This window comes from Brienomyrus brachyistius, chromosome 4, assembly GCF_023856365.1.
Source record: "Brienomyrus brachyistius isolate T26 chromosome 4, BBRACH_0.4, whole genome shotgun sequence".
Taxonomy (NCBI): Eukaryota; Metazoa; Chordata; class Actinopteri; order Osteoglossiformes; family Mormyridae; genus Brienomyrus; species Brienomyrus brachyistius.
In genome coordinates this window covers 5,605,308-5,616,010 of record NC_064536.1, presented here as the reverse complement: position 1 = coordinate 5,616,010, position 10,703 = coordinate 5,605,308, and the positions used below count along the sequence as shown (strand labels likewise).

General features: G+C 52.1%; 1 protein-coding gene across 1 annotated transcript in view; it reads right to left on the bottom strand.

Annotated features, from left to right (window-relative positions):
• The window catches only part of LOC125740708 (PH domain leucine-rich repeat protein phosphatase 1-like), a 35,547-nt gene that overhangs the window by 3,241 nt on the left and 21,603 nt on the right, over window positions 1-10,703 (bottom strand). The window contains 12 exon segments of the mRNA XM_049012236.1: window positions 1-81; window positions 234-350; window positions 698-828; window positions 1,545-1,707; window positions 1,898-2,098; window positions 2,707-2,862; window positions 3,739-3,840; window positions 4,058-4,112; window positions 4,412-4,614; window positions 5,276-5,503; window positions 6,027-6,173; window positions 10,172-10,320. The exon segment at window positions 1-81 is cut by the window's left edge and continues 114 nt beyond it. Coding sequence (XP_048868193.1) covers window positions 1-81; window positions 234-350; window positions 698-828; window positions 1,545-1,707; window positions 1,898-2,098; window positions 2,707-2,862; window positions 3,739-3,840; window positions 4,058-4,112; window positions 4,412-4,614; window positions 5,276-5,503; window positions 6,027-6,173; window positions 10,172-10,320 — 1,733 coding nt within the window.

Sequence of the window (10,703 nt, the reverse complement as noted above, 5' to 3'; positions counted from 1 at the left end):
TTGCGGTCGCCGTCGAAGACTCCGTAGAGCGCCTCGCGGTTCTCGCCGAAGCTGTTCACCGACAGGGCGGCCACGCAGAGCCTGGAAGGCACACATCCGACAAGCCAGCTCATGCTTCTGGACAATGGGCTGGACGAGCTATGCGGTACGGATCCCCGGAGGCCGTGCAGTTATGTGACTGATGCTCACAGCACGACCCGCGGGAAGTCGAGAGATCTTAATGTGCCCCTCACTTGTTTTTGACTCCGGAAGCTTCCGTGTAGCCATGACTCCACACTGCGGGCGCTCCCGAGGCCTCGGTGGCCGAGAAGGACGACGGCGACTGATCAATCCGGAAGGATCTTATGTTGCTGGTTTGGAAAACGGATGATTTAATTAATACTGTGCTCAAACGTGAGCTTATATTAACGTTCACACATGGTAGAAAGCAGGGAACATTATTAAATAATGGAATCCAGTGTGTACGTCAACAAACATTGATGTGCTGATGTCCTTGAGATGAAAGGTAAAAAAAATACCTAAATAAAACTTGGTAATGTAACAAAGATGTAATTTTTATATTCGCCCACTAGGGGTCACTAAATATTTCATTAAATGTCTGGAGAGATACTCTAGTTGAAGTCTGAAGCAATAAGATGAGGCCTTCCAGCGTACAGGTTCCTGTCTGGACCAATGGTCTTTCTGGACGGGGCCTTACTTCAGCTGCTCCAATGTCTTGTGGTCCAGCGCCAAGCGGGGGTTGCCTGTTAGGTCCAGCTCCTGCAGCTTTGGGGGCAGGTTCTCCGGCAGGGTGATCTCGCTCAGCTCGTTGCAGCTCAGGTCCACACACTGCGGGCAGCTCAGAGTCAGGGCCGGCGTATACGTGCACCGGCCCCCATCGCCCGAGCGCATTTTAACGCGTGACCTGCCAGTGCTGGGTCACGCTGCTCACCGCCGGAAGGGATGGCAAGGAGGCCCAACGGCTGGAGGCCCAGTGCCTTTATTTCATCACACCCAGAATGAGAAGAGCACGGATCTGCCTTTTCAATACCGCCACTCAAATTCTGACATGAGAGATTCATGTCGCCCGACAATGGGGGCGTGGCTATAACAGGAAGTGACATCATGGGGTTTATCTCAGCTCCCCGGGTGGTGGTCAGGGCACAGACTGGGGATAGGGGTATGAGAGAGAGTACGTGTCTGCCGCTGAGGAGTACTGAAAGATTGGGCCGGGCCGGGCCTGCTTCGGCCTTAGAGATCCAGCCTGCCGGGACACCACGCCGGCCCTGTCAATTAGACTCCAATGGCCCAGAAACTATTTACGGCACTGGAGATCCACAAATAGAGGGAACCACAGAAGTAGCACATCTTGGTTTAAACCATCTCGAAGAATTCAGACTTTTCTAGAAGGGAATCGGCAAAGGTCTATATAGTTTTAAGACAGAGCGATCCGAGCAAACAGAAATGGCAGCATGGAGCCTGTAAACCGGCAAAAAAAAGGCCAGAAACCCTTCAGGAGAGATCCAAGGTGCATCAACACAGAGGCACGCTACCGCCCAGCTCACCTTCATCTCCATGAGCTGCATGACCTCGGGGAAGACCTCGATGCAGTTGGAGTGGGCAACGACCGTGTGCATTCTCTTGCAGCTGAGAATCGTGGTGGGGATGCTCTTCAGCCAGTTCCCGCTCAAGTCCACCTCCTCCAGCTCCTCCAGCTTGGCCATTTTGCTGAAGACGGAGCGGGAGAATGAAACTGTCAGTGCAGAGACACACGCGTGGGGATGCCCCGAAACATTTGCTTTTTTGAGTGTTAGCTGCTCGTCACTGAAAAACAGAAGTGCCTTTTAGTCGGGAATTGTGTGTGTGTTGTTGGGGTTAGCTGATGACGGCCGTGCATGCGGACGTGCGTGCATGTCACCTGGCGGGGAAGCTCTGCAGCTGGTTGTAGGCCAGGTGCAGAACACGCAGGTGCCCGTGTCCTGTCAGCAGGGGCACGCACTTGTCGCTCAGCCGGTTATTGGTCAGGTACAGCTCCTGCAGTGTGCTCCGGCTCTCCTCTGATAGGCTGGAGGAGGGCAGGCTCTCCAGCTTATTGGCCGAAGCGTTCAGGCACCGTAAACTGGGGGGCGGGTCAAATGAGAAGAGGGGCTGTAAGGGATTATATAGAGCTGGACTTTTGCAGAGAGAGGGGCAGCTGTGAAAGACAGTCCGCACTGCACATGGCACTCAGGCAGAAACTCCCCATGCGACTAATCTAAATTATCCTCGTACCACTCCTTTTCTCTCCTCTCCTCTCCTAATGCCCGCAGCCTGTCTGATGAATGCAGACTCATGAAAACTTTCACATTTCAGCATTCCTCTCAGCAGGGTCCCTGCAGCAGGGGGACAGGCATCCGGTCCCACAGCCAGTCGGGAAAGCGCAGACCTCTCGTGATTACAAAAACACAAAGCCCCATAAACTGGACCACTAACCCCTAGAAAAGCCCCCCCCCCCCCCAAACAGAGAGAGAGAGAGAGAAAGAGAGAGAGAGAGTGCATGCCAATGGCAATGACAGTCTAGCCTTGACAGAGGCAAAACTCTAAATGACAATGACACAGTTGTTCATGAGCAGTGGAGGATGGAAGGTAATTGTGTGTGTGTGTGTGTGTGTGTGTGTGTGTGTGTGTGTGTGTGGGGCTGGACCTGAAAAAGGGGATGATGAGAAGGAATCGGGGGAGGAGATCTACCTGTCAGTCTTCAGGAAGAGGTTGGCAGGCAGCTCTGACAGCTGATTATGCTGGACGTCCAACACCTCCATGTGACTGCCCTCCACATCCTCAGGCAGCCGCTGGAGCTGGTTATGTCCTACCAGCAGCTTCCGCAGACTGCTGCTGCAAAGGAGCCTGGGAAACCAGGGGGGGGGGGGGAAGGGGTCCAATCATGAGGCCTGGTTCACCTCTGTACACAACCGATAAGACGCCTTAGATGTGCTGTAAATATAATCAATGTATTCATTGCATATATAAGCCTCGTTTAATTACAGGTAGTTCTATCAGGTCACAATCTATGAAATCGCTGTTTTTTCCATTCAGTCACGCTGCAAAGACACAGGTCATGATGGGGTTAATGAGATGACTGACCAATAGGAAGGCAAGCTGGTGTGTCCCCGCCCCCCCTCCTGGGTATCAAGCTAATAATGCGGCCAGGCCACCCACGGGGAGGGGGTTCCTAACAGACGCCACTGACCTTTCCCGCGAGAAAACAGCGGACGAAGTGGGAGCGAGGTCACGGGAGATTGGAAAGCAGCTTAATCAGCCGGGCCTTTAATTACAAAGTAGACCTCAGAGTCAGCAGCTGGGCTCAGGTGCAGGGCGGGGGGAGGGGGGGCAGGGTAGGGTTTCCTTCCCGAAGGCAGCTCGATGTCACCCAACAGACATGGCGTCAGCTCGCCTGCTCCCATCATCTTGCCAATGCCCTTCCCCAACCTTGGGTCCAGCTCTCCTGAGGGCATGACCTGGTGAAATGTTGCGCCAATTTTTTTTTTTTTTGGGGGGGGGGGGGGCGGGCGTCCAACCAAAATGGCTGCTGCTGTTGTTTTCATCGGCAGATGCATCACCGACTCCCTGCACTTGTCGTTTGCTGATTTACCATCTCATGCACCCTGGCAGTGGCCACAAGGGGGCGCCCGGTCACTAATCTAAATTGAGGCAGACCGTCGCCCGGCTGTTCCCCCCACCCCAAATCCCTAAACCAGACCCACCCCTCCTGCCCACACTCACTGCTCGGGCAGCAGGTGAAGCTGGTTGTGGCTCACGTCCAGCACCTCCAACTTCTTGCTCTCGCATAGCCAGTCCGGGAGGCTCTCTAGCTGGTTCCTGGAGGTGGGAAAGGGTTAAACAAGGTCTCCGTATAGATTACAGCGTGACAGGGTAGTATTGATGATGCAGGATCAGGATCGATTATTTAAGCCTGGCCTGAAAAGCAGTGCTACTTATTATGTAGGGTAAGGCGGAGTCGGGGCCAGGTCAAGAGCAAGACAAGAGGAGAGGAAGTAGGCCAGAGCTAATGGCAGGACAAAGATGTCAGGCCTACCTGGAGACGTCCATGTAGGTCAGGTTACGGGGCACCGGAGAGACCTCCAACTGACGGAGCTCTGTGGGGGGAACCAGGCGTCAGAGACACAGTGGAACAAAAAAAAAAACGCACCAATTGCAGCACAATGATTTACAGCTTCACAAATCGTGACGTGGCCACAAGGTATAGCCCAACCAATCAGAGGACAGGCAAACTTAAAGCTCCACCAATCACAGCACGGCCAAAATGTTTCGCACCTGAAATGTTTCATAATGACACTGAAAGTTGTCCTGAAGTTATCAGGTGCTAGATGGTAGTTTTCTGCCTCTAAGAAAGCCAGTTAGTCTGAGCCGCGGATACCCCGTGTGAATGACCCACCATTGGAGGAGACGTGCAGGGCCTTGAGCGCGCCGCCCCGCACCCGGAGCAAGCCCAAGCGATTCCTCTCGCAGTGCAGCACTTCCAGCCTGGGGAAGAGCGAGGCATCCAGTTCCGTTAGGCCGTTGTCCCGCACGTCCAGGTGGGTCACGTGACGCAGGAAGTCCGGCTCCTCAGGCACCACCTTGCAGATCCTGTTGAGCCTGGAGCAATGGGTTGGGTTGGGGGTCAAAGGTCAGCTTCTACAACCCAACCTGTAGCTCAGACCCAGGGCTACTTACCCATGAGCCACGTCGCAAAAAATGTACTGAAATTACAGTACTCACGGTACTCACAGTACTCACAGTGATATCAAGTACTTCCTGAACGTGGGTATGGGAAATCCAGGCCCATTTTAGTTTTATCCCGACTGGCTCTAAGCAGAAGAGAATGACGAGCTTGCGGCGAACCATGTACTGAAAGCGGGCTGATGTGTTGGTCGTTAGTGATGTACCTGTGAAAGGGGTTTTGGGGCGGACGAGTGAAACAGGGACGACTAACGAGATACTACTTCTGTGCCCTGACGGACAACGGCCTCCCTTTAGTGTTCCTGTGTCACCAGCACATAGTCTTTAGGAATCTGTCACTCACTGCTTTTTATTCCGGAAGCTGGCGTCTGGATTCTCCGAGGAATGAGAGTGGGGGGGGGGGGGCGTTTTTAATACCCTCTGCGCCAGTCACTGTGCCAAGCGTGACATAATATAAAATTTACAAACGTCAAAGCCTCAGCAGGCTGAGCTGGAACGGAGCACCTCGGTAAAAACGGTTTGGTTTTTGAAAAGCCCGCCTCCTCTCCCTCCCCCTGGCGGCCACAGCGCCCCCTACCTCAGGTCCACGTGCTTGACGCGCAGCAGCCGGAAGGCCTGCAGCAGCAGGGCGTCCAGGCCGTTCCCCGCCATACAGAGGCGCTCCACGCCCTCCATGCGCTCCAGCACCTCCGGCACCTCGCTGAACTCGTTGAAGGACAGTCCCAGGTAGCTCAGGAGGGGCAGGTCACCCAGCTCGGCCGGCAACGCCGACAGGCAATTCCCATCCAGGAGGAAGGTCTGCAGGCTGTGAGGGGCGGGGACAAGGTGAGGGGTTACATCAAAGCAAACAAGCCTCACCTTCCTATATTGACCTCCACCTTATTTTTTATACCTATTTCCCAACTAAGGCATTAAATAATGAGCTTTCCCTAACCATTCATTTCCTGACACCTGTGTTGCAGAATCTAGGGAGATTTACGCAAGAATAAACTCATCCTGTTTTTCTACTATTAACAGAAATTAAACGGAATAAATTCCAATGCGGGGCCAGCAGGGGGCAGCAAAGTCAGCACTGTCCCACGTTTCCGCATTACTGGAGATTCCAGACAGTTCCTTCATTGCTCCTAGCTGAACAATGCACAGTATCTTCAAATAATAAAAATCTGAATTACAAAGGCCTTTTTCAAACATGAATACCATCAGAAATTAGTATTATAAAAGCCCCAATTATGTCCAATTAGGTCGTCTGATTCAGAAAACTACAGCGATATTACACCTGGATCCTTCACAGGACTTCGGCTGTGCCAACCTCCTCCCCCCTTACTCACTTGTGCATGGCCCCCACAGCACCAGGCACGGAGGTCAGGCAGTTGCAGGACAGGTTGAGCTCGGTCAAGGTGGGGATGCTGCAGATGGCTAGGGGGAACTGGCCAAGGTGGTTGTTGGACAGGTTGAGGCTACGCAGCTTGGAGAACCTGAGAGTAGGAGGTACGGGTGGCATGTCAGCTCAACGGAACATCATCGCTTACTGAACAATGTATATATACACACACTATGCAGACATGCACACACACATCATTCAAATCCTCATTAAGAAACAGATAGAAGAACTGGATTTTTCTGATTAGAGGCTTAGCGCTAATACCCAGAGTAAAACCGTAAAATCCGCTAGGACGGAGACCAGAGAACCACCACTGTGCGCACGGCATTATGGGAAGTGGAGCCAAAAGGCAGCGCTAATGCTAATCCCCAACCCCAGATGAGAATCTACGCTGAGCCGAAACAAAACTGTATAATCATGCTAGGTTACAATACAATACGGAGGTCCTTAAATTGATTGTGTGAGGAGATGCACAGCGAGTGCTTGCTATTTCTGTTCTGGTAGGGGTCAGAGGTCGGACGGCAAGTGGTACATGTGAAATGAGCAAGTAAATGCAAGCTCGGCGGGGTGGGAAGACCACCTAGAATGGGGGTTCACCTACCGTTGGGTCAACATACTGGACTACACAGAACTGATATCCTAAGCTAGTTTTGTTGACGACTTTGAAATCCATTTTCAAAGTCTGTATGGGTAGAATGCCCCTTAAATAGGTCATTTTTAAAAGCATGTCTTTTTTTTTTTTGTTCTGGCTATAATAGCCATTTTCTCCCTAGTTTTTGTTAAAGAAACCCATCCAAGATGGCTCCCGTTATTCCATACACTTGAAATACTGCAACCAAATGAAGATAAGGGCGAGAGCATTTGGTTTACTAGCCAAGCCTCTGATTCTCCTGGAGAGAACTTGAGGCACCCCAGATAAAGATCAATCAATTGGCACATCGATTCTGGGAGTCGGGCTGTCAACCACCAAGCCGCCAACCAAGGGCACGGCAAGAGTACGGCAGCCCTGCGGTCTCCATCTGGGTGCTTTGTGAAGTTCGCATGCCTGAACCAAGTTCTTGCAGAAATCGGGATACTGGCTTCTCCCACACGAGTTTATGAAATAAGCCTCCACTAGCATGCCGTTATTTGTATTCAAGCGCCATTAAAACAGCTAGCTAAAGTACAAACATGACGGGGACCGCAGGCTCCCCTGAAAGCCCAACTATCCTTTCAGGCATCGAGCCGATGAAGAAGCGAGAAGGTAACCCAGCGAGGCTCACAATACAGGAATTTGCTTCAATGAATGACTCGAGGGTACAAGCTTCCTCCCAATGTCATCTATCCATCGAGTGATGGCGTGGGGATATTTATTGTTGTATAGCGTTTCGTCACGGCCCGCGGGCCACATCCATTTATCACGGGAGCGTTGAAAAAGAAAAACGGGAAAAAAAAACCTCAGACTGAAGTATTGATCCAGGCAGCCATTTAATTAAGCGGAAGGCTGCCTCCTGTAGGGTCTGGGTGGCGTTCGGTCCATCGCAGCTGTGATGCTCTGGGCCAGAGGGGTAACTTTTTGTTCTGGTTTTAAACGGAGAAATGAGGCTCAGATCACAGGGATTTGGAGGCAAGGCGGTGGTACCAAGAGGGTCCCGGGAGCAGCAGCCATGGCTCTGAAAGATAAACCATGCGCCATCCTGCCGGTGCCGTCAACCACCAGACAGAGTCCGATATCCAGGCGCTCCGCTTCGAGGGCAGCCTTGACTCTGGCTTTCAGATTTATGGGGGTATAATTGCACAATAATAGACCTTCAAGTGTCGTAGGGGCCGGTGTGAAGCCGAGTGGAAAAATCACGACGACGATGGAGAGACAATCCCAGGAGAATTCGAAATGTGCCGAGGGACTGGGGGGGGGGGGGGGGGGGGGGGCAGGGGGTAATAGCAAAACAAATCAACAGCTGAAGCATTCCTCCAACAGTGTGCGAGTGAACACGATGTTTCTGGATGAACAATGGACAGAAGGGTCCTCTTCTGACAGGGAGGAGACACAGATGTGTGCTTTGTGTGCCCATGTGGGCCATAAACGCTCACGGTGAAGTTCTTCATCTCTAGCTGATGGCGTGTAGCCTCTATGTCAGGGTAATCCAAACGACGTTCAGTAGTCCGGCCCTCAAATGTCTGATCTGCGTTTATCTTTATGCAAAGACCAAAGCCTTCCCACTGTGGATTTAGAGAAGTTCTCTGCAGGTTTCTGAGTGTCAAAATTCAGTATAGGTCTGAACCTCCATTTGCCACACGAGTGTCAAATTTGATTACAGAATACTATCAAGTGATTCCATGAAACCTAGTCAACGTTCCTCGTGTGAATCTTCCCATCTGGTGACTTGACAGCATCCTGTCGAATGATGTCACCGGATCGTGAAAAAGCAGCCCGCGCATCACAGAAGGTGAGAAACCCCGAGCAGAGGACCCGGTTTCTGCTTTCTCCTGGTAGGTCTGTGGTGGCCCAGCACTAGATGGTGGAAATCAAGGCCACACCACAAGGGGGAAGCGAAAGAGAAACAGGCATGGAAAAAAAAGGAAGGACACGGGGAAGAGGCAGCCGACAATGGATGTGAAAGTGTTATTTTTAAAATGTGAGGCAGCCTCACCCCCGACCCAAACCTCCTGGGAGGCTGTGCTACTTACGCTGCTTTTGCTCAGCTCAAAGATGAGCGGGGATGGGAACTTGCAGCTGGTTTCTGCCTGCTTGCCGTTCCCCCCCAAGTAGGAATGGCCCACCTCAATTTAGCAACACCCTGGGCCAGGAGAAGATTGCCATCCTTTCCGGCTTGCCCGGCATCTCCGTTAATCTTCCACACTGAGACATTTGCCCCCATCTTTCCAGAAAGGAGCCTCCATTCTCAAATCCTGCCTAGTTACCCATAGTATCGGGGCCCGGCTGTGAGGAATGTTTTTAAAGTCTCTTCAGACCGTGCTGAACACATTTTCCCCTTAGTTGAACCAAGTAGCCAAATAAATCCAATTGTAGCTGCTAGCAATCATGGTCCAAAAGGCTTACTGCTGCTTCAAGAGTTAGCTTAATCATTGGCAAAGTCGGACACAATTCCCCAGCTCTAACCCTGTCCAAAGCTGGCTGAGAATTCATCTACTGGGATGTGACTGGAAGGTGATCATGCAGTTTCAAATTTCAAAAAAGTAAGTCCTGCCTCACCCGTGCCACAGAACTCCTGCTGTCTGAATCTCGCTTATTAGTCAGTGTGCAAACAGGTTTGTGCCTCATCTGCATTTTCCTGCCTTCCCATTGGCTTTCTGCTGCAGTATAAAGACATGGTCACTTGACTGAGCGGGAAGCCTTAAAATACAGATTTTATATGGGGGGGCTGTCCCTCAGTGGAGGTGGTGGCGGAAGTGGGGGGCATCTATTCCTTCACACATAATCGATACTGGATCAAGCTGTTGGGATACCCACAAGACCCCAGAATTCCACGGTTCCTGCATCACCCCACCACTTCCCGCCCCAGGTGCCAAAACCCGAATTTACGATCCTCTCGGCTATTCCTGGAATCGACCCGTCAGTAAGGCTGACCTCTGCAGACTGCAGCTGAGTCATTCTCACACCTACAGAAAAACACGGCCCCCCTCCCTCCGTGTGAAACAGGAATGGAATTCATCCTGCTGGGATTTACAGGGGTGAGTCTCGGCCTTTGGACCAACTTCTTGAACATTCTGCCCGACCTCTCTGGAGCCCGAAATTCAAGTTTGCTGCGAGCTACGGACAAAATTCCTACATGGTTCCTTCACTCACGGAGACTGGCATGAGGTTAAATGGCCCAACAGATAAGACCGACAGGGACAGACGGAGACCCTCACAGAAACAGTGAGGATGGTGCCCAGATTCACCAACTCAAATCTAGACATACTTCAATTCCATTACTAAATCACAGTCGGCAGATGGTGCTCCCTTCAAAGAGAGAAGAGAACACATCTTTCCGTCTGTCCACCACATTTCATTCAGGCAATTTTGAGGATGGAACGTAGGCGGGGTTTCAGTGGGTGGAGCCTATGTGGGCAGTGACTATATGAGTGTGGCCAATGTGGGCGGGGTCTTACCTCTGCAGATCTGCCAGACAGCGGCTGGCTGACAGGAAGTTGCGTTTCAGGTTGAGGTGTGTTAGGTCCTGGCTGTAGAAGAGATTGGGCGGAAGGCGCTCCAGGCTACAGCAGGACAGGTCCACCGAGCTGATGCGCTGAGACACCATCTGAGCATGGGGGGAGGGGATAGAGGGAGGCGGGGTTTACATGCTGGAGGCCACGCAGCTGCTTTTAAATGCTAAACTGGGCATCCCTCTTGTGGCTGATTGCTGACGTAACCGACACGGGGAAGTAAATCTACGATCCCAGCAGATGCAGAAATATAACCAGAGCCGCAGCCTTAACTGGGCGGTGGTAATGCGCGGGCCGCCATCTTGGCACAGGGCCCCAGACCCTCGGAAACCCACGTGGCCCCCAAGGCCCCAGCACCTGCCCGCCCCGGAGACGCTATTCTGGGACTTCCTTGGGTCCGTTATGTGACAAGGTTGTCGTTGGAAAAATTTAGAAAATAGGTTCCCTGGGCTGCCCTAATTCAGCTGCGGAGAGGAGC